The following is a 24,233-nucleotide window of genomic DNA, read 5'->3' as shown; positions in this document are numbered from 1 at the left end:
GTATGTCTATGCCTTTTGAATAACTAATTTTGCTGGTCAGATGTTACTTCAGGCACTGTTTTTATTTGCACTTAATTTTAAAAAACTTGTCCGTTTTGTTCTTGAAACGTCCTGTAGCTTGAGAGTCTGATAACTACAGGCAGTCCCAAAGTTACGTACAAGATAGGGACTGTAGGTTTGCTCTTAAGTTGAATTTGTACGTAAGTCGGAACTGGCGTCCAGATTCAGCCGCTGCTGAAACTGACCAGTGGCTGACTACAGGAAGCCCGAGGCAGAGTTTCTCTGCCCCGGGCTTCCTGGAATCAGCCGCTGATCAGTTTCAACAGCAGCTGAATCTGGACGCCTGGGACAGAGCAGCTGGGGCGCTGCCAGGTAGGTCCCTGCAGTGCCGCACCTCGTCGCTACAGGGACCAACCTGGCAGCACCCCAGCTGCTCTACCCCAGGTGTCCCCAAGTCAGCTTCTGCTGAAACTGACCAGCGGCTGATTCCAGGAAGCCCGGGGCAGAGCAACTCTGCCTGGGGCTTCCTGTAGTCAGCCGCTGGTCAGTTTCAGCAGCGGCTGACTTGGGGACGCCTGGGACAGAGCAGCTGGGGTGCTGCCGGGTTGGTCCAGTAGCGCCGAGGAGCGGCGCTGCAGGACCAACCGGCAGCGCCCCAGCTGCTCTACCACAGGTGTCCAAGAGAAAAGCCTGGTCTGCTGGGGGGGGGGGGGGGCACACTAGCTGCGCCGCCCCCCCCCCCCCCAGCAGACCAGGGAGACGCGAAACAAAGCCGCGGAGGACCCAGGCGGCGGGACCGCAGCGTGTCTGGGCGGTCCCGCCGCCCGGTTCCTCCGCGGCTTTGCTCCGCGTCTCCTTGGTCTGCTGCGGGGGCGGGCCCCCAGCAGACCAAGGAGATGCGGAGCAGCTTTTCTCGCCCTGGAGGATGCGGGCGGCGGGACCGTGCCGCGTCTGGGCGGTCCAGCCGCCCGCGTCTTCCGGGGCGAGAAAAGCCCAGTTCGTAAGTACGGATCCGACATAAGTCGGATCCGCGTAACCCGGGGACTGCCTGTAGTCTTAAAATCTTTTGTTGTCCTGACTAACGGGCAAAAGAAAAATAAACTAAAGCCAAATGCTGAGGTCCTTGCCTAGACAAATTCCCACTGAAGCCAGTGGAGCCTATATACATTTCTGAATATGGCTGGACATTGGGAATGTATTTGCAGACAAGTACATGCACACTTCAAAAAAAAAAAAAAGTCTAGTCTGGGAGTTCTTAGTATAAATTAACTTTAAAACTTCAAGATCATAATCAAAAGATTTTATACTACACTGTTTACTTTATACTATATTCAGAATGTAGATCTATGTGGCACTTTGAAGTGAGTGTCTTCTGCTTAGGCACCAATTCCGGGATGTCTTAATCAAAGACCAATATGTTTTAGTAAGTTAAATGGGGGCTGATGTTTGCAGAACAACTGTGATGTTTCCTTTGTGCTGATCATTCAAATGGCACATGTAAACATCAGCTCCGAACGTACTTGCTGGAATGGAGAAGCTGTAAAAGTTGGAACACAGCACCAACGTAGTTTTACTTCGTGTGTAGTCAAAAAGTTTCTTTAGATCTCTAGTGTAAACAAAATTCATTTTAGGTAATCAAGAGATTAGTATATAACTTTCTAATAAAAACTTCCATAACAGGATTATCCCCTTCTTCTCCTCCCAACCCTACCCCAATTGCCCACAATTTCCAGAATATAATTTACAGATAATCTTCCTGTTTATTTAGGGTCATTAGGGGTGCCAGCATGGTGCAGTGGTTCCCTAATTTGACAGGAACCAGTAATCTGGAGAGCCTGTAAGTATCTTCTTCCAAACACTGTCAGTACATTAATTTCTTGTTCTGTCTCTTCTTGGAACAATTAGTGTTACCCATTAACTTCCAATAGTAGAAGTGTAGCTTAGAGAACAGGGCTAAAAGCCAGGACATCTGGATTTGAGTGCCTCACAATTTTTAATGTATATGCTTGTGACAGTGGCATAGCCAGGATGGGACAGATAGACCCCAACTTCGGGTGGACAAGCAATAGGACATGTCATAGCGATAGGGCTGCTTGGGGGCTTTCCTAGCTGGCCTTGGTGGAGAGGATGGGGAAGAGATGCTCTGGCAAGGGGCCCTAATAAAATTGCGGGGCCCTACAAAAATGTGTACCCTGCATCTCCACACACTTCGTCATCTAGTGCTTGGGGATTGGCCAGCTCTGCCCACCAGGCACTCTTGGGGAGAGGATCAGGGACTTACCGGCTCCACCCATCAGGAGCTCCCGTGGGGGAGTGCAGTCAGGACATGGGAGCTTGAGCTGCTCTGCCTGGTGCTCCAAGCAGGGTCAGGAGCTTGCCCTGCTCTCCCAGCCTGCCTGGTGCTCCAACCTGGGAATGGAATCGAGAGCTGCTCCACTTCCGCTGCCCACTCAGCACTCCAGCCACAGAAAGGATTAGGGGCTTGCTGTGCCACCCCTTCCCCGCCCATCCAGTGTTCCAGTTGTGGAGTGGGATTGGGGGCTTGCCCTGCTCCCCCTTTCTGCCTGGCATTCCTGTGAGGGAGCGGGATTGGGGTGTGGCAAGCTGTCAGCCCTGAGCTCTGGGCTCTGTCGAGTACTGGGTACAGAGGGCCAAGCCCCTGTGCCCTGGAGGAACCAAAGCTTGGAAGCCGGGGTTGGGGGCAGGTGAGCCTAGATGCTAAATGTGTGGGCTGCAATCCCCCGCCCCATCTGTGGGTATTCCCCTGACTTTTGAGGCCTCATCTGGAGTACTGTGTCCAATTCTGGGTGCCTCGCATGGTAAAAGACATGGGTATGTTTGAGAGAGTCCAGAGGAGAACAGCAAAAATGATAAAAGGTTTAGCAGATGTGACTTCTGGGAAAGATTAAAATAACCGAGCATGTTTAGTCTTGAGAAAAGACTGGGGGACCTGACAAGTCTTCAGATATGTTAAGGGCTGTTATAAGGGCGATGATGATCAGTTGTTTTCCACAGTTCAGTAGGACAAGAAGCACCAAAGTTGAGGAATTAGGGAAAAAATTATGACTATAAAGGCTGTTAAGTACTGGACTAGGTTACCTAGGGAGGTTGTGGAATCCCCACCACTGAAGATATTTAAAGATGGATTAAACAAACACCTGTCAGAGGAGTTTAATTGGCCCTGACAGCATGCAGGGGCTCAGACTAGAAGCCCTCTGATGTTTCTTCCCAGTCCTACATTTGAGATCTTCTATGTACTGTTTGAGCATTGAAACATATATGTATGTTTGTTTTTAACACAGGACTCTTACAGGCACCAAAATAAGCAGTATTCCCATTAACCTGTGTCAAGAACAGAAGATGCTTCAGACTTTGTAAGTGACAATTTCCTGATCCTGTTTTACTGATGCTAAAAATAATTTGATAGAGAAAGTATCATTGCTCAAAGACACGCTCTCAAAGTTAGTTGTTGGGTCTCAAAATTGTTCAAATGTCTGATCCCTCTTTGACTCATCTGAAGTCCTGATGCTACAAAGTAGTGTGTTAATGGACCACTTGCACTCCTGAAAGAGGTGCATTTACTGAAGTATGTAGTGTTTCTTCACCAGGGAAAAACTTAAACTATGAATGGCCTGCAGCACCTTAGAGACTAACAAAATATGTAGATGGTATCCTGAGCTTTCGTGGGCACAGCCCACTTCTTCAGATGAATGGAGCAAGGGGTCCAAAGGTACAAATAAATAGTAGAAAAAAAGGGCATGGGAATGGAAAGAGAGGGGGGGAAATTGCCAGTTAGAATGTCTGTGCTAAATGAGCCTAATAGTGTGGGCTGGGAGTACCTGATACTTAGCTTTTGATGATTTTAGGGTGTTGAGTATAGTGGCCCATCAGTTCATGTCTTTGTTCAAACCTTGATTAAAAGTGTTAGATTTGCAAATGAAGGCAAGTTTTTTAGAGCTTCTGTCTCCAGCTGGTTTTTGAAATTGCTGTGTAAGAGTTTGGTTACTTTTAGATCCATTAGTGAATGCCTGGGCAAGTTAAAATGTTCCCCAACAGGTTTCGGTGTGGTATCATTTTGATTTGGGTCCGTTGTCATAGAGACTGTCCAGTTTGCCCAATATCCATGGCAGAGGGGCATTGCTGGCACTTGATTGCTTAGATCACATTAGTGGATGTGCAGTTGTATGAGCTTCTGATGCGGTGGTTTACATGACACTTTTTAATCAAGGTTTGAACAGACATGAACTAACATTTTTTGTTAGTCTCTCTACGGTGCTTCAGGACCATTCGTTGTTTAATTTTTTTCAGTTACAGACTAACACAGCTACTCCTCTGAGACTTTTCACCTGAGGAAGTTACACTCCTGTAAGGATATCAGTGTAACAGCAATTGTGTTTCATTGTGCCACCCACTCACGCTCTAGAGCACACTCATCAACCCCTATAAATGCTGTGGTAGAGGAAAGGAGACCAATGTGGAATAGAAAATAGGGGAGGAGGGAAAGAATGGTAAGGTGAATGAGAGAGCAAGCATGCACACAGAAGGCAAAGGTAAATGATGGAGAGAGAGCAAATTGGAAGAGTGGGGAAAAGATGATCACAAAGGATAAATTCTTCTTACTGAAAGACTGGAGGGGGGATAGGTCTTCTCTTTGATAGAAGGAAAAGACAGCACAGCATTGTGCTTCTCTCAACCTTTACCTTTTCGATTCTCTGGTTAATGGCAGTTTGGTTGTCTTCAGCCCCCTTTTTTTGCCACCCTGTCCTGTCCTCCTCCCTCTCTGCCCTCCCCCGAAATCTGAAAACTTTACCAGCTTTGGATGGGGAGCAATCTTCACCCTTACAACTAACCTGCATCTACTCGACATGTCAGAGGTCACTCTTCAGTTTCTTGTGGAAAAAAATGCTCATTTAATTTTGAAGTCTCAAAATTGAAAGGCTTTATACAGTAGTTATACTCCTACTGAGTGAATAAGTTGACCTTGTTTTGTGCACTCTTGTATGCAGAGCTAATAGCACCACCTCCAATTAACACTTGCTTGACATTTTTCATTATATAATTTTAGTTGCCAAACTTTCATTTTGCTAAACTTTATCTATTTGGTCTATTTTTTTGATGCTTGCAGTTTGTCTAAAGCTAAATATTTCTGAAAAGTCTCAAGTTAAAATAGTTTAGCCATTTCAGAGAGTGAGAGTGAAAAATAGGTGAGTTTGTCAATGTTACAAGAACAGACACTACATTTTCTTGTGCTTAAAGTACTGGGTATGGATTAGAGATACTGTATGAGCAACCTTGGTTCTGGCATTTCCTCACTCTTGAACTTGACTTGGCAACCTTTACGCTGTTTTTCATACATTTTGATATGTATTGTCAGTACACACAGGGGGCTGGTTGCTGTGGAGAGCATAGCTGTGAATCTCCTGACTTTTGTGTGCCTTTAAACGGTTTTCAGTTCTTATCTAGAACTGTGGTAGAAGGACAGTTTATATGTTGATTTGTATTTAATTTGTGGCTGTAGTAAAGTAACTTCTCAAATAGAGCAGAATTAAACTAACCCTTCTCTTCCCATTGTCTGTTTTTAAGGGACTTGTCTTATAATAATATAAAAGAGCTTTCAAGTTTTAAGGGCTGCAGTTCTTTAGAAGAAATGTAAGTAGAAATGCATGTTAATTATCTTGAATAGCCCTTAGTGTACTGAGTTCACAGATCCCAAACTGTGTTCATGGTGTGGGGGGAGGGGGGAGCAGGGGGAGGTTATGTTCAATAGTAAGAAAATGTCATAGATTTTTTTATTTTTTTTTTTTGGACCAGAAGGGAATCTTATGATCATGCTGGCCACTTACATAACATAGCCAGAGAATTTCACCCATTGAGTTCACTCCCATAGTCAGAGGTTTAACATTTCTTCCTATTTAGATGTGAAAGGAATGAAAGAATCCATAATCCTGCTTTACATAGCAAGATTGTTGTGTTTATAAATGTGCACTCCTTCTCCTTGGTATTCCCCCTGCTCAATCCCTTGGGTACTGTAACCTTCTCTTTACATTTTCCTTCTCGCCTCACAATTTTGCTCAGTCCTTTCTATCTACCCAGCCTGGCATTGTTAAAAGATCTCTTCTTGTCCAAAAAATGCTTTTCCTGCTGAAATCCCTGGCAAGCAGGTGGAGTAAACAAATGAATCTTGTCCTGTGCCTTGACTGTCAGTCCAGCAGAAATTGCGTTTTCTATCAAGGACAGTGAGTTCTGGGACCAGTTGTCTTCTGCTAAAGCTACATTGCCTTAATATTCCTTAAAGTTTAGATATATAGACTAGAATACAGGAGCACTTCTATGAATGTTGATTGTCAGGTGGACGCATAAGAAGTGAATGAACTGGAAATATAACCGGCTTGTTAGCTCTTGCACCGTGAAGGGACTCTCCATGTTTTCCTTTTATAAACCTGTGTTTTAGAAGGAAATGGTTCACTCTGGGCTAGAGCTTGGCCTAAATCATCTCAACCTGGAAGTGAGTAGGTTTGTGTTAAATGCCAGTTTGTATCAATGTCGCAAAGTGACACTTCCAGCATAGAGGTAGTTCAAACCACACTTGTCAATGTTTGCTTCTGCCAAATGGGTTCTTAATTCAAATTGGCTAGAAACTCATAAGAGGGCTTCAGATATTGAATTAATCTCTCAAACTAAAATAACCATGTGTATTCTTGTGAAGTAGAAAACAGTTATTTAAACAGTGGGCTCAAAATGGAGGGATGATCAGAAAAATCGTATCTGTCAAATGCATTGATCAGTATCTTTCTTAACTTATTCCCATTGTTCTGATTTCACTTAGATCCACAGAGATACAAACTAGGGAAAGCAGTAAAGGAGAAGATACTAATAAAAGCAAAAGCCAAATATCCTTCATTTTGGAGGAAATTAGCCTCCAAATAACGTTTTTTCTCTCCACATTCCAGTTCCTTACAACATAATCAAATACAAGAAATCAAGGAATTCATCTTTCAGGGATTAACTTCCCTCCGCGTCCTGTAAGTGGTTTTTTTTTAACTTATTTTCTGAATATTGAGTTATGATTCATAACTAAATATTTGGGTTTGAAGGAAATTTCTTGTATTAATAGACTAGATGTTCGGTATCCAAACAAATTATTACTGTTTTTATTAGGCACCAGTATTACTTTCTTTTTGTTCCTAATATTTTACATAAGCACGCACACAGAGAAATATGTATTTTTCATACCATGTTTGGTAAAAAGTGGTTCTTGTTATTTTAATAATTAACTATTTTTACCTGAAGTACATTGCAAAAAGCAGTGTAAGTTAAGTATGGCAAATGTCATTCTCCGAGACCTAAAGTAGTAAATATTAGGAATGTAAGTGACTAGTTGTCTATCTGATAGTGAACTAGTCCCTCAACTAATCGCTTCCCTCTCAGAGGCAGCAAGGGGGGGCAGCAGGAGCTGGTGCTGTGGGGATCCATCTTAAAATACAGTTCCCCCCAGCACCATCTCCGCAGGAGGCAGTGAGGACCTGGTGCAAGCCGGGAATAAGCTGATTGCTGGCTCGCGCCCAGTACCAGATACTGCTCCTCTGCTTTTTAAATGTATCTTAATACATTTAAAATGCTGGTGTGCAGCAGGGAGGAACCCTGTGCAGCGGGGAATCAGGTGTTCTGGCTCATACTGGGTCCCTCCTGCTGCACTTTATCCTTTTAAATGTATTAAGAGATGACAGGCTCTTAATATATTTAAAAGGCAGAGCTGCAGTTCCCGGGCTAGGAGCTAACCCTGCTACAGCTCCTCCTGCTTATCACCTAGTTGATGGAAAATCCATCGACTAGACAATGTGTTGATTAAACTAAATTTAACATCCCTAGTAAACATGATACATAAATGTGACTTTTGAATGGACAAATAGTAAGGAGTTTGAGAGCAATAGAGTTAAATTTCTTGGGAGATTTTTCTGACTGTTCACTGTCATGCTAATGTTTTTCCTGGACCATTACTATCTGTGTTTTACTTGATGATGGCAGATTTATAATATGAAACAGTTTATCAATAAACTTTAGGACTTAAAATGTGGTTGATAATATACATAGAGGAGCTAATTAATGGGAGATATGGGATCCCAGAAATTCACAGCTCTATTAAGTAAATAATAGCAGCAGTTAGTCACTGCAGTGTAAGGCCTCCAGACTTGATCCTGCTTGTGAAAACTGACTTGCTCTCTCCACCTTATTTATATTAGATTAACATTCCAAAGCTCCAGTCAATCCCATTGTGTTAAGTACTATACAGATATAAAATAAGCCATGGTCTTGTCCCAAAGTGCTTATGTTCTCACCTTTCTGCAGATGCACAGCACCTAGCAGGATCAAACCCATGTATATGTGATTCTGTATGGAAAATGTTACATAATGTTGTTAAACCAAGTAGATTACTTGGCATTCCTGTCAAAGATACAATGTGACTGCCACTTACAGAGCTCCCAAACAATGATTATTCCTAAATTTCAATGCAATTACTAACATAATGGCATTTTTTTTTCATTAATTGTAGTGATCTCAGTAGAAACCTGATCCACCAGGTTCACAAGGAGGCGTTTACTACACTTGGTGCCCTAACTAATCTGTAAGTAGACCATTTTTGTGCAATAAACCAGCACCCTTGTATTAAATTACTGAAATGGTAAAACTTTCTCACTCAAAACTGCTGAGTGTTTGCCTTTCATATCACTTTTCATGTGTATAGATTCCCAAATACCACACAAAGTACACACAGAGCAATGAAAAGAGGCACTTTCCTCTCACCTGTGTGGAGGACAACTGATTTGCAGCATGGTGCTTGATGAGGGTTTGAAAGACAGGAACAATAGAGCAGATCCCTGTTCATATGAAAAATGCCATGGGATCTTCAGATTTACTATCTGTAACCATTTTAATATTCACCTTACAGAGACATAAGTTTCAATGAGCTGACTTCATTTCCAGCTGAAGGATTGAAGGGACTAAACCAACTTAAGCTTGCAGGCAACTCTGAACTGAAAGAAGCATTGGTAGCAAAGGACTTCATGAAGCTCCGGTATGTTGGTAGATATTGTTCAGATGTACATTAAAGATAGCATTCAGAAAAACAAACAAATTGATAACTCAGATAAAGCCACAGCCTTCCTGTTAACTAAGTTCATTTGTGTCAGAGTCTTGTAATAAGTCCAGGGGGATCTTGATCATTCTTATTCCATAAAATGGCTTTCATTCATATGTTCCTCTTAGAATCCTTAACATTCTTGTCCTCCACCCTTTATATCTGAAATGGAATAGTGATAAAGATGGAGTTCTGGACACCTGTGAAGACCCATTGGCCGGTGACTGAGCATGTCCACTCCTGGGGCTCATCTAGACTTTGCTAGAGTGTCGAAAGAGGCTTTTGAAAGTGAAAGTAGTTTAGACATGGCTTTTTCGGCAACCTGCCCCTACCCCCCCCCCCCCTTGTCAAAAAGCCGCTCTTCCTCAAAAATGAGATTTACGTGAGCCCTTAGAGTCGGGAAAATGGGCACAGGGTTATGATTTTACCAACCCAACCCTTTATACAAATGCTGATTATTCTTTGAGGCCCAGCACAGTAACAACAGTAGGCATTTAGGGCCAAATCCAAAAGTCTGTTTGTCAATGGAAACACTCTTGTTGGCTTTGGTGAAGTCTGGATCAAACCATTGTGTAGCTTTTCTCATTTTCAAAGAACTTTAGAAACATCATTCTTATGCCCCCCATGAATCAGGTAAGAATGGTTACAGATGGGGAAACTGAGACAAAGACAGTGTTGCTTGCTCAAGAAAAAGTCAAAGATGTCTAATATTCAATCCTAGGAGTTCCCAAGAACTGTAGTATAGCATTCAGTATTCTGACACTACCCCAAGATGGGCGTATAAATAATATCCAGGCACAATACAATTCTTGTAGGATTTCTATTATAGCCTTGGCATAGAATGACGTTGGTCTTGTGAGATTTTGTTGTCAGGCTAATTAGACAGATACCTATCTCAAAATATTGATTTTATGTATATTGCTTAATATTGATTAGCACAGGGGCATTCTGGACTGATAAGACTTGGCATATTTTGACATGACCTTTGTAAATGTCAAAATTTCCAGATGCAACAATCACCTGAATGGTGAGAAAATACCACAGTTTTACAGTACAGAGATCATGCTTCAGAAATTCAAGTGCAGCCTACCTAGTCAATCTTGTGGTAGTTCTTTAATTATGCACCCTTTTTCTAAATCTTTTCAGTGCCCCATCTGCTACAAGTGTGGTTTACTGTACTATTCTCCTCCTCCCCTTAATTTTCTTTTTATCTTGAAAGAAAAATAACTTCTAATATTAGCAATATAATCTGTTTCATATCGATTGAGGACAGGCAAAACAGTCGGGTGCATTGTTAGCAATTAGGTTGGTCACATCATCTTACCTGAAAAATTCAGATAAAATTCCATGGGACCACTGCTTTTACGTAGAATTTTGTGGCAGCCAGTTAGTGCTGAACTATATATGTGGCAAGCTGCTGCAATCCTTTTCTGCAGTGTTGTTTGGCATGTTCCATTGCTTTCAGAAGGGAAGATACATACCAGGACATTCTGACTTATACTGTGAAGGATTAAATGTCAACAAAATGAACAATGAGAATGACAGATGCATGCTTAATAATGTAGTCATCTGGGAATTAGTTTGCTTGCACAATAGAGTTAGTCTCCAGCCAGCTTGATTAGTTTTCATTTCTGTACATACAGGTGATAACATGAATACTAGTGCTTTGCATAGGAGAGATGAACCAAACCTAGAAGAGTATTTCTTTACCTTTTTCGGGCTTGGATAAAATGGGATCCTGATCTAAACCACTTCTAGTTTAGCTTTTGCTTTTGCAAAATCAAGCACACCTTTTTTTTTTTTTTTTTTTTTTGCCCCTCCATTTTAGAATTCTAAAGTAAAAGCTCTTTAGAAACTCTCATCACTGGTTCCAGTTAGAAGTTGGTCTTTACTAGTGACAAAATGATCCTCTTGAACAGCTTTAGCTTTGAAGTATGCCACTTTTAAAAATTAAGACTATAGATGCTGCCAGCTAATATTGCTCATTGCCTGTGTTTCAGGTCTTTGTCTGTTCCATATGCTTACCAGTGCTGTGCATTTTGGGGTTGTGACTCTTATTTGAACTCAAACATGGAAGATTCCAGCCACCAAGATCAGAGCGTGTTGACAGATCACGAGAGAGGTAAGTGCTCCATTCTAATAGGTGTTTTGCTGCACTGTGCAAGTTAGGCCAGACCAGGGAGATAATTATGTTCTCCAACAAAGAGGTGAACAAACTCACTTAGACATTCTACTATATGAGAACCTGCTAAAAACGTTGGTGCTGTGTGAACCAATTCCTATTCCAAGGATTAGTCTGCTTGGCTAACAGGCTTCAGAATAATTTTTTCATCTTCTGTTGTTCTAAATTGGCAGAGTCAGTTACCTTGCTGTTCACTTGGTCCTCAGAGTGCTCTCTAAGAAATACCCTGCTGGTCTCAGCATCTCCATCTCCCCAGAGACTAGGGCTGTCAATGTGTAGTCGACTACACAATTAACCGAAAAGCCTAGGCTTGTTGGGTATTCTTGTTGACTACATGCACAGAGGCAGCAAGGTGTGGGGGGGCGGGGAGTGGGAGCTGGTGCCTTTGAGGAGCTGGCATTAAGCAGGCTCCCTATGAGCACCGGATCCGCCTACCGCATTCCCCCCCACCCGCCCCTGCGCTGCTGCCTCTGATAGAGAGTCAGCAGTGCAGAGAGTGAGAGAGGCAGGCAGCAGCTGATATGCACAGTAAGCCAGCTCCACGGACCCCTCTGCCCCTCCTGCCTGCCTCCTACAGAGTCAGGGGCGGGGGCAGGCTGGTGCTGGGGGGAGCTGGCTTAAAAGCTGGTTTCCCCCCAGCACCAGCTCCCCACCCCCGTGCTACTGCCTCATCAGAGCTCCCCATAGACAGCTGCTCCAGCATCCCACAGAGCAGCCTCTGTCTGAGACAAGCCTGGGCCTGCTATGGACAGGGACTGGTCTGCTGCAGCAGCCCTTGTCTGTGGGAGATCCGAGCTCCCTGCGGACAGAGGCTGCTGCTGTGGACCAGCCTCTGTCTGCAGGGAACTCAGCTCTCCTGCAGACGGGTTGCTGTCGTGGAACAGCGGGGAGCTCAGACCCCAGTGGACTGGGGCTGCTGCCACCCTGCGCTGCTTCCTCCATCAGAGGCAGCAGGTGGGATGGCAGGCAGCGGGTCTGCATGGGGAGCTGGTTCCTCTGGCGGACCTGTTACTGCCCGTCACCCTGCATTGCTGCCTCTGATAAATAGGCAGCAGCATAGAGTAGCAGGAGGCTCCCCGGGAGCAGAGCCAATGTTAGGATTGAAAGTTTTATTCTTTTTATATTTCTTATCTTAGGTTTAGTAATGTAAGGTAATTATATAATCATATAGTAATGTAGCAATAATATAGCAATATAAGGCATATATATTAACATACATTTAATAAACCTAGTATAAATATAAAAAGAATACAACTTTCAATCCTAACACCAGAAGCACACTGGCTGCCAACCTTGCCCCCCAGGGACTATTGAACCGCTAAGATTTCATTCGGTTACACCACTTGACAGGGCTCGACAAATACACTCGCCCGCTCACCCGTGGCGAGTAGATTTTGCCAGCTGGCGAGTGTAGGGGTGGACTGGCCCGGTGGGCTGTTGTAACAGGCTGGCCGAAGCCCGCACTATGGGCGGCACGGCCCCATCCAATCCGCCAGCCAGCGGAGGAACAGAGCACTGCTGGGGAGGGGGAACTGCGGCGATTCTCAGCACCAGGCTGCCTGCGTGCAGCTGCAGTGCGAGGAGGCGGAGCGCCGGCAGACACCAGGACACTGGCGGATGTGACCCCGCCGATTTTTAAAGGGCCACAGCAGCTCGGCTCTGGCTGCGTGTCCCAGGCAGTTGGCTGTGATGCACGGCGGAGCCACGCTCCGCCCCTCTGGCTCCAGTCCTGCCATAGCCCCAGCCCCTCGCTGGCGAGAGACCACTCCCTGTCAACCGCCCGTCTCGCTGCACCCGCCCTGCGCCCCATCTGGCTCCCACCACCCAGTCACCACACCGCCTCTGCACCCCGGATCCCCTGCTCTCCCTCTGGCTCTGCGCCACACTCTGATCCCTACTCCCGTCCCCCCCCCCATCTCTGTGTTGCCCGTTCCCTGCACTGCCTAGACCCTGATCCCTCTGCCCGTCCCATTCCCCGTGCCTCCACTGTACCCCGCACACTGCTTCCCCCGATCCTTGCGTCCCTCTGCCTCTGTGCCTCCTGTTCCCCGTGCCACCCCTGTCCCCCCCCACCACTGTTCCCTGCACCCCTCTGGCTCTGTGCTGTCCCTGCACCCTGTTTCCCCTGTAGGTTGGGAGTGAGGGGTGCTTGTCCATAGGGAGGGGCTGGACAGGGAAGGAAAAAGGCTGCTGTGACCCAGCAGCGAGTGAAAGGGGGAGTTCACTTGAAGCGCCATTGCCTTTATGGAAAAAAATGAATGAAAATGCTATTTATAGGGCTAAAGTGCTGGGACAAAAATGAAAACAAAAAAAAAACCCACATTGCAAAATGCAAACATGTAAAAGACAACAAAAAAGTGGGGGGAGAATTTTTTGCTTGGCCCTGGGGGAGGAGAAGCGGCTGGGCTGGGCTGTGGGCGGGGAGGAGACAAATATGGGGAAGGGGCTTGTGCGGAGGGGGGAGGAGAAGAAGAAGAAAGGGGAAGGCACCAAGAGACAGGGGTGCAGGAGAGACAAATCCCAGGGGGCCAAGTTCAGACAATGAGGAAAAAGGCAGAAGGGGAGGTGTCAGTGGGAGGGGGGAACAGGGTGATGCCGGAAGAGGAGAGGGTAAGGGCACTGGGGGCTAGAGGGAGGGGGGTGCTGGGAGAAGGCTTGAAAGAAGGGGTGGGCATGAGGAAGGTGAGGATGGAGCAAGACGTGTGAGGGCACAGGGGCATGAGGGGAATGGGGGCAGAGGGTGCTGAGGGGGTGGGCATCAGGGAAAAAGGGGGCAGGAGCAGTGAGGAAAGGGGGAGGAACCAGGAGGGTGCAAGGGTAAGGGAAGGTGCAGGTGCCAGGAGATGCTGGGGGTGAAGCAGATGGACAGACACCTGCAGGGGCGGGACCAGCATCAGAGGAGAGAGGCAGGGCAGGTGTGTAGAGGGAGGTGTTAGGAGAGGGGATGAGGAGGAGTAGCTCACTTGATCAGAGTGGGGCTACTGGAGGAGTGGGCACAGGGGGGAGAGAAGGGCTGGTGGAGGGGGGCAGGTCTCAGGAAGGCTAAGGGCAGTGAGAAGGACAGGAGTCAGGACAGCAGAGCAGGGTGAGGGGTTGGGGGGCAGCAGGCTCCAGGGGAGCTGATGGAGCAAGGGAAGGAGACATGGCAGCAGAGGGGAAAGGTGGAAGTTTATAAGATATTTATTAATAACTTGGGTGATATTTATTAAGAACTATTAGTAATTACTGTTCTTCTTCTTACCAGGAATGTATGCCATTAAAAAAACCCACTTTTTGGGAGGAGGAGGGTGGCGAGTCCCTTTTTTGTCTGGAGAGTAGGGTTTTCCATAATTTGTCGAGCCCTGCCACTTGAGTTACACGCTATCTAACATTCCAGGGTCTGAACTATGATACTTCAATCCCTGGTTTCAGGGTTTCAAGTTTTCCTCTCGAATATGCCATGGCTTACAGTAGTAGTTCTCAACCTTTCCTACTCATGGGACACACAGTCCCTCTGTATTTCTTTTCCAAGAGCCAGCCAGATCCCACAATTCTTTGTGGGCAATAAGGATTGCAACCTGACAAAACCCATGCTTGTGTGTTGTTGTAGGGAGTGCTGAGGGCAAAGAGAGGAGAGGGGTAGCTGGTGGGACTGCATCTCCTCAATCCTTCCCCCACACAGCATTCTTCTGGTGGCTCAACTGTGCAGGGGAGAGGATAAAAGAGGGAAGAAACAAAGATATGTAAAAAAAATTACTGTACGGGAAGAGCAACAACAGAAAGAATGGAGCATTTGGTCTTCCTCCTTCCCTTTCTTGAACTCCTGCTAGGTCAGGGGTGGGCAAGATACCTCTCGCAGGCTGGATCCGGCCTGCCAAGCCACCGGATCTGGCCTGCGGACCACGCTGCCGGGACTCTCGGGCACACAGCAGCCACTGTTTCAAGCACAGGGCTGGTGCTCTCTGCTCTGGAGGGAGGAGAGGTTTCGTGTGATCTCCCTACCCGCAGACCAATTCTCAGCTCCTATTGGACAGAAACAACCGGTCAGTAGGAACTGACCCCAGCCAATTTCTTAGCGGGAAACAACCAGCCAATAGGAGCTGAGAGATTGGCCTGGGGGATGGGTGTAATGCGAGCCTCTCCCCACTCCCAGAGTTGAGAACCTCATGGAGGGTGCAGTCTGCAGTTTTAAACAATCTGGGGCTGCAGCAGGCAGGAACTCACCCTGTCTTGAAGGCACTTAAGTGCCTCCCAGCCAGAGCCTGCCTTTGGCACCCATGCCCCTCCCGCACCTGAACTTCCTCCCCAAGGACACCATCCAAACCCTTTGCCCCCTTGCTCCATGTCACAACTCCCTCCCAGACCCTGTAGCTCCTCTTTCACTTCTCCCCAGGCCTGTATCCTCTCCTGCACCCACACTCTGTTCCTTACCCTCCATCCCTATCCTCTCACCCAGGTCACAACCCCTCTCCCAAGATCCAAACGCCCACTTAGACCTCTCACTGTCTCCACACTCCAGTCCCTTACCCCATGCGCCCTTCTGCACCCAACCTCCATTCTAGACTCCTCATCTACCCCACAGAAAAGTGCAGCCCTTGACCACTTTCCAAAATCTTGGAGTGGCTCCCCATCAAAAATTATTGCCCACCTCTGTGCTAGATTCTAGCATCCATGGAACTTGTCCTGGTGATTTTTGAAGTTTCTGAAGTCCCTCAAAACAAAAATAGAATCTAAATAGTGTGGCGGGGAGGGGGACAGAAAACATTTTAAAAATTAAACTAGCATTGCACATATATAATCCCCAGACAACTGAGTTAATTGCTTCTGGGATAATGATTTGAAAAATACTTTGATGTAAAATTAGGTGGTTTAAAAAATATTTGAAAAAAATCAAATGAGTATTATTTAGGGCCTTAAATTCCTATGTTTACTCAGCTACAGCAGATGCAGATATTCCAAACCCTGATGAGAATGAAGAACTGGGTCAGACAATTATTCATTGTACGCCCACAACAGGTAATTAAACCAGCTACTTCAGTTATACTCTGAACTTTTAGCTTGTCGTTGTGCTTTAGCGATCTACTGAATTATGTCTCCAAGTCCTCATGATGCCTGTGTACACACAATTCTGTAGTGCTTGAGTGACATTCCTATTGATGTCAGTAGTATCTTTGGGTGAATAAATATCAGAGGATTTGACCCAATTTAACACTGTAGTAGAGAGCCATTTTGGAAAAAGTCCAGCTGTGGTTCCCAAGCTCAGTGCAATCAGCATCTTAGCCTTTACATTTAGAGGTGACAGTATTTATTGCCCTTTAATGCTTTGAACCAACTTGCCACATTAGCAGTGCTCTGGCTATAAAGGGTTGCAGTGCTTGTGGTGTTGCTGAAATTCTCTGATATTGCGAAGGAATGCCAAAGGCCACTTGTATCATTACTCTTCCTACCCACCTATCTTCCTTCTCCATAGCAGCTACTCCTTCCTTGTCAGGTTACACAGAAGATTCAGACATACCACTGAAGTCCCTGCCCCCTAAAGAGCTGCTGAGAACCAATGATATTGTTCCAGCCAGCCTGTCAGGACTTCTGCCCTGTACCTGCCACCTTCCCATTCCCCTCCTAGCCCCCTTCTTCCCTGCACAAAGACATACTGCCAGGGCAGTTGTCATAGGATAGAAGGGGGCCTGCACCTATTTTATCTGCCTCTTGTAGAAATCCATTATTCAGGTTCAGCAAATTGGCTTCTTTGCCTTTTGTGCTAGCTTCTCTTTTCTTAGGGGCAGTATTAGAGTGATCTCCTGGGTCACAGGAAAAGCATTTTGATTAGAAGGGAAAATTCATCATTGGTGTAACTTGCACTGAACTCAGCAGTGGGAATGAATTTAACCTATGCCTCTTTTTGTGCAAATTCACTTTTGAATTATTAGGTTACTTACAGGAATTCTAATTCATGTGCCATGGTAAAGGTTTACAGTCTTTTTTAATGCTCTCATTTTGCACGTGCAGGTATGGCTTGAGCCCTTTAAGGAGCTAAGCACAACTATTTGTTTTTTAAGCTGACAGCCTGTCTGCAGTCCCCCTCCCTTGCTCATAATCTCTTCCCAATCCAAGATGTTGCTCTCATCTTAATTTGGACACCTGACCTCTGAGTAAATACAGAATAACTGCTTCTATGTCAGGTTCGCTCCCCTCTTGGCCTAGCCGCAGAAAATGGATTGTCAATTACTTAAGCAGTGGAGCCAGCAATTAGAAGCATCAACAACTCTTCTAACCCACCTTACCCATGGGAAAAGAGGAACGTTCTCTTGGGGAAATGAGAAGCATGAAGTAGGAGAGGAAGCAGCAGATCAAGGTGGCTGAAAGCTGAACGGGATTTTTTTTAGCTGACAGATAGAGACAGCCATCGGCATATCTTGCAGCTGTTAGAAAATGAATTGCAAATTGGTCTTGAATTCCCTTTCCACCAACACTTTGTTTCCTTTTTCTTTTCATAAATAGTATGTAGTTTTTTACTTTTCAGTAGCATTCTTCTTAACATTAGAATGTTCATGTGAAATGAAAAAACAAAACAACTACTATGGTTTGAAAATAATTGTTCAGTGAAGAATCGAGTTCCTGCAAGAAAAAGAGATTTGGCAGCTCTTTTGTTTAGTCTATTTTCTAAGGATCCCAATGGTGCCAATATGAACCTGCCCAGAAATAAACATATTTGCCTCAATACAGAAGAACATGTTGATTAATTAAATTCTACTAGGTTCAGAAACAGAGTTCAAAAAGGCAGTTAAGAACTTTGATTATTTTCCACAATAATTGTTTGTCAGAGTTTGGAACAGACTGCACCTACTGTGTGGTCTTGGGGCCATTTTTATCCCCAGAAACTCTAAATTGAGGCTATCTTGTGCTGGATGGATCAGCCTCCATCAGCTGTTTTACTAACTCAAGATGGTAGCATCATCTGCCCACGCCCCTTTCCCTAGAAGACTATCCATACCTGAGGCCCACTGGCATGTGACATAAAGCTGGGGCCACCTGGAGATTCCCCTTATCCAAGCCACTTACAATGGTTAGTGTAGTTTTCAGTGCCAGGGAGGGCTAAGGCCCTTTATATTGGTATTCAGAGTGTTCAAGGACACCAAGAATATTACTTTAGATCTTATCATACGCTTTCACAGTACACTAAATACATTAATTAAATAACCTTCATGATATGCATATGATCTCCGATAGGAGTTTATGTGGAGGGAATTTGAGGGCGTGTAGGAGCAATGATGCCACTTACACTTAGTTTCTTTCCTTGTGACAGATTTATAGTAAGTTGATTTACCCTTCATTTCTTCATCTCCATGGTGAAAAATGTAGAGAATAATTTTCCTTTCTGACTTCCCTATGGTAACATGGTATGTCACTGGCAAGGCTAGGAACAGAAAACTTGGGGTAAAATCCTACCCCAAATAAATAAATTGAGTTTGTCGGCTTTTTACACGTTCCCTATAACTTTAAAAAAAAAAAAAAAAAGAAGAAGAAACAATGATAGCTTAAAGCAGTGATTCTCAAACTTTTTGGGCTCCGGAGCCCTTTACATGCGTAAAAATGTATGCAGAGCCCCAGCAGTCCACTGATTATATATGTTGGGGCTCCGCATAAGTACAGGCAGTCCCCGAGTTACGCGGATCGAAACTCTGCCTCGGGCTTCCTGTAGTCAGCTGCTGGTCAGTTTCAGCAGCGGCTGAATCTGGACACCAGTTCCGACTTACATACAAATTCAACTTAAGTACAAACCTACAGTCCCTATCTTGTACGTTACCCGGGGACTGCCTGTACACCGGTCCACTGATTGTATGTGTTGTACCTATCGATGTTTCCAGTTTGTCAACCTCACGGAGCCCCTGGAGATGTCTCGTGGAGCCCTGGGGCTCCGCGGAGCAGTTTGAGAAACACTGGCTTAAAGTAACCCACAGCTCCTTGTATACTACAGGAACTTGGGGAGGGCTGGCTGGCATTTAAGGAGCAAGGGCAAAATTTTCAGGATGGGTTTGAACAGTAAAGTGTTTCTATCTTTTTTTATTATTATTATTATTATTATTTTTTAAAATTAATGTATTCATAAAAAGTATGGAGGTAAAAATAAAATGTAGGTACCCCTACTGAGAGCTCTATTGAATAACAAAGACTATTAAAAACTTAAACAACAAATAGTCTAGTAGCACATTAAAGAGTAACAAAACATGTGGGTGGAATCATGAACTTTCGTGGGCAAAACCCACTTCTTCAGATGACTGGAGTATAAGAAGTCCAGATCCAAGAATAAACAAAGAAGGGGGGAGGGAAGAAGGAAAAAGGGGATGGGAGGAAGAAGAAGAGAGACAGAGTAGATAATGCAAATAGTTATAAAATGCTGTTAAGAACCATTAGCACCTCCATTGTTTGATTGGTTGGATAAGTCATTAAAAGGTGGAAGATAGTGTGCAAGCCATCCTCTATCTTGGTTCAGACCATTAGCATAAGAATAGGTTTTAATTATTTATTTTGCTTATGCAAAGTATTCCTGAGTTACTATTCTTCCTAGTAACTATCTTTTTGGGCTTAATTTGTAAATAGCTTCAGTGGCAGTACAGTTGACTTTCATCTGACTTATTTAGGAGTTCATATGCATGTTGTTATTCCAGAAATAATGAGTTGGATGCTTGTAATGGTGTTTAATTATGTAAGATTTTCAATGCTGTTTTATTTTTTTTTAATTCCTTGTCCTTTTCATTGTGTTTCCTCTAGGTGCTTTTAAGCCCTGTGAATATTTATTGGGAAGCTGGATGATTCGACTTACTGTCTGGTTTATTTTTTTGGTTGCCTTATTCTTCAACCTGCTTGTCCTGTTAACAATATTTGCATCCTGTGCTCCACTGTCTTCCTCCAAACTGTTCATAGGCCTGATTTCTATCTCTAATTTATTTATGGGAATCTATACTGGTATATTAACTTTCCTGGATGCAGTCTCTTGGGGAAGATTTGCTGAATTTGGCATATGGTGGGAGACTGGCAGTGGTTGTAAAATTGCTGGGTTTCTTGCAGTCTTTTCATCAGAAAGTGCCATTTTTTTCCTGATGTTGGCAGCTGTTGAACGAAGTTTTTCTGCAAAAGAGATAATTAAAAATGGGAAAAGCAGTCGCCTAAAACAATTCCAGATTGCTGCAGTTTTTGCTTTCCTGTGTGCTGTAGTAGCAGGATGCTTGCCGCTTTTCCATAAAGGAGAGTATTCAGCTTCACCCCTCTGCCTGCCTTTCCCCACTGGAGAAACACCTTCATTAGGGTTTACAGTAACTTTAGTGCTCCTAAACTCATTAGCATTTTTGCTAATGGCTATTATCTACACTAAACTTTATTGCAACTTGGAAAAAGAAGACATCTCCGAAAACTCACAATCCAGCATGATTAAGCATGTCGCTTGGCTAATCTTCACCAACTGCATTTTTTTCTGTCCTGTGGCATTTTTTTCATTTGCACCACTGATCACTGCAATTTCTATCAGCCCTGAAATAATGAAGTCTGTTACTCTAATATTTTTCCCTTTACCTGCTTGTCTGAATCCAGTCCTATACGTTTTTTTCAACCCAAAGTTCAAGGAAGACTGGAAATTACTTAGACAGCATATCACCAAAAAGAATGGCGCAGTGGCAATCGCTGTCAATACTCAAGATGGCTGTGTGACACAGGATTTCTACTATGACTGTGGCATGTATTCACATTTGCAGGGTAACCTTACCATGTGTGAATGTTGTGAATCACTACTTTTTTCCAAACCTGTACCATGCAAACACTTAATAAAATCACACAGTTGTCCTACGTTGGCAGTGGTGCCTTGCCAACGGCCAGAGGGGTATTGGTCAGACTGCGGCACGCAGTCTGCCCATTCTGATTATGCAGATGAGGACGACTCTTTTGTGTCGGACAGTTCAGACCAAGTGCAGGCCTGTGGTCGTGCGTGTTTCTATCAAAGCAGAGGATTCCCTTTGGTACGTTATGCCTACAACATACCAAGAATTAAAGACTGAAAGGCTTATCAGAAAGACGTACAGAATTTCATAGACCATATCTGTTCTGACCTTTTAACCAGGAAGCACTTTTGTAATCACTATACGGTGTCACTCATAAACAAGGGAAGTGGGCAGTAAATTTCTTGAGCCATACATTTGAAGGGGAGGGAGGAAGTTGCCAACTGTAAATAATTTGTAAACCAAAACTTGTAATCCAATATTTTTATTCTTTCCAAGAAATAGTGGTTTATTTTATACAGTTTTTATGTGCTAACGGTCTGTTTCCATGTTGAACTCCAATTGTGTATTGCTTTTACTGTCATATGAGGCAAGTTCTGTCAATCTTTCTGGTTAAGCACAATATAAGGGACAGCTGTTAATATTAAGAAATTATTTTTAAATTTGATTTTTCTATAACTAAGAAAATTGTTGCTGGCTTTGTATAGTATTTTCAGCATTAATCTCAGGATGACTTACTGCAGGGCCAAAAGAAGGGACTGTGTCTCCCATATAGAACTGTGAGAGCAATACAGGTATAACATTTTGTTTTTTATATTTCAGACTAAGATTTGATTTTAATAAGATACAATTTTTTAAAATAAAAAATAGTTGTCAGCCCTCAAGATCTGCAGACTGTTTGAAATAAGAATATTAACAGTTGTTGGGAGTGGTAGAACTGATCATGATTTTCAGTGGAGACACACTGCTTCCTCTGGAAACCATGGTACCATTCTTCAATATTATGTAAGAGTTGCCATGGGCTTAGACCCGAGATGGGCAATAATTTTTGAAAAGGGGCCACTTTGGGAATTTCAGAAGTGGTCGTGGGCAGCCCTGGAAGGATGGAGTAGAAGGGGCGGGGATTAGGGTGGAAGGGGTGGGGCCAGGAGACTTCCAATGTGCCCCTGCCCACAGACCCTGACTGGACATAGGGTGGGGAGGGAGGGTATGTTACATTTTGCGCCCCTTCCTCCAGCCCCCCCACCAGGGGCTCCAGACACCTAGAGAGAACCTCCAGCTGTTCTGAACAGCTGACCGTTCCCTCTAGGAGCAGTGTGCCCCTGGTAGTGTGAGGAGACTTCCCGGACTCCCTCTGCCCCCAGGCCAATCGGGGTGCACTCTCCCACCCCAGCCAAGAAAGAAAGAGAGAGAGTCCAGCAGCATCAGGACAGGCGGGGGCGGAGAAGGGACTGAAGGGAAGCTTTCCCCTTCCTGTGCCGCACCTCCCAGCCACTGGAAAGGGCCTGGGGAAGGAGGAGTAGACATAGTCTCTGGCTCTCGTGCCCCACCCCAGGCATACAGTTCCCTCTGGTACATCAGGCTCTGGGGGGCAGGGGAGCTTGCGCAGTTCCCTCTGGTGCCACATGGCCTTGGCAGGGATAGGTGACTTCATGTGATCCCCCATCCCCAGGTCTTGATTGGCCTGGGGGCAGGGGAGGGGCAGTGCAACTGCAGGCCAAATCAACTCGCTTGGCGCGCCAAATCTGACCTGTGGAGGTCCCTTTGCCCACCTCTGGGCTAGACAGTGTATATTGTAAGTGTTGTCTGTGTGTCATGCTTGCTTAGAGAGAAAAGCTAACGTATTTTGCACCCCTATTTGCTGTTTGCAACAGTGCTAATACACACAACGTCTGTGAATATCTTGACACTTTACCAAAAGGGTGGCAATGAAAAGCAGTTTTGCAGTATAGAAACTTCTGCGTTTCTGCCAAAAAATTTTCTCAAAGTAAAGTACGGTGTGGTGAGATGAACCAGATTCATGTAAAACAATGAATTAATTCCAAATTTTTCTTAATTATCTAAGGCCCAACTATCACTTAATTACCATCAATTTTCCTTTAATCTGTACTTAGTTTGAAGTTTGATCAACATAAAGTTATGAATGCATGATCAAAGTACTTTATAGAAGTTTCTTGAACAGTATGCTGGATCAAAAGCAAGTCCACTGCCATACCAGTTCCTCTGGAAATGTTCTTTTTAAGATTTAAGCTAGATTGCTGTTTTGAAAATTAAATTGTACATACTGTGCATATAATGAATTTTTATCTTTGTATTGTAAATTATTTGATAGAATACATGATGGGAATTATGGCTTCAATTCATTTTGTTAATTAAAGCTACCTCCAAAACTATAGTGGCTGCCAGTAATTGTGGTTTATATACTTTTTTGCATTGTAAATAGACATGGTTGTACATTGTCACTGTAATAAAACAGAATCCTTGTATATCAAAATCATGTCATTTGTAGAAAATATTGGGTGGGTTTCATTTACTATATGCTGTAATTTTTGTAAACCAAACTATTCATGTAAAAACAAACAAAAGCAGAGACAAAAGAAAACCATCCCAGAGGTTTAGCTTTCTTATAGTTATAAATACTTCATTTTAAGTTGGCACAGTGTGTCCCACTAAAAGCAAATAAAGTATACATGGATATTGCTAGAAATCACACTTCTTAAAAAATGAATAAGATCTTGGAAATATTTCAGATGCACAGAATCATCATGGTAAATTATGCTCATAAATATGGTATCTGATACAGTGTATTCCAAATCTCCAACCACATATGTAAGGGGATGTGCTAACAGAATAACAGAGTTACTGGTTTAAATTATAAACTAAACGTCTTGCAAGTCTACAATATTAGGTTAAAACATTCAGAGAACTGATTGGCTTTTTACAAAGCACTTTTCATTATGAAATATAGAATTTATGCCCAAAGGTACCTGCATATTTTTAGAATGACTTGGAAGGTCATCCAGATGTTAAATATTTATTTTTGTTAAACCCATCATTTTAAAACCCAAGTTTGTATCACTTTTGAGTCACTTATGTGAGAGATGCATAGTTTTACACTCCTGTTGGCAATGTAGCTATTTTCAGATCTTTTGAAAAGTAAGTTTCAAAT

General features: G+C 44.1%; 1 protein-coding gene across 2 annotated transcripts in view; it reads left to right on the top strand.

Moving 5' to 3' along the window:
* The window catches only part of LGR4 (leucine rich repeat containing G protein-coupled receptor 4), a 122,337-nt gene extending 98,779 nt beyond the window's left edge, over window positions 1-23,558 (top strand). For both annotated transcript variants that reach the window (XM_006111507.4, XM_075927775.2), the window contains exons 10-18: window positions 1,769-1,837; window positions 3,303-3,374; window positions 5,584-5,649; window positions 6,951-7,022; window positions 8,552-8,623; window positions 8,948-9,073; window positions 11,137-11,258; window positions 16,233-16,313; window positions 20,067-23,558. In XM_006111507.4, coding sequence (XP_006111569.4) covers window positions 1,769-1,837; window positions 3,303-3,374; window positions 5,584-5,649; window positions 6,951-7,022; window positions 8,552-8,623; window positions 8,948-9,073; window positions 11,137-11,258; window positions 16,233-16,313; window positions 20,067-21,343 — 1,957 coding nt within the window. In that variant the 3' untranslated portion in view covers window positions 21,344-23,558. The remainder of the gene's footprint in view (window positions 1-1,768; window positions 1,838-3,302; window positions 3,375-5,583; window positions 5,650-6,950; window positions 7,023-8,551; window positions 8,624-8,947; window positions 9,074-11,136; window positions 11,259-16,232; window positions 16,314-20,066) is intronic.
* Window positions 23,559-24,233: the final 675 nt, after the last annotated feature.

Source organism: Pelodiscus sinensis, chromosome 5 (genome assembly GCF_052426305.1).
Source record: "Pelodiscus sinensis isolate ZL-2025 chromosome 5, ASM5242630v1, whole genome shotgun sequence".
NCBI lineage: Eukaryota > Metazoa > Chordata > Testudines > Trionychidae > Pelodiscus > Pelodiscus sinensis.
Note: the sequence above shows the minus strand (reverse complement) of the source record. Positions and strands in the feature narration are given on the sequence as shown.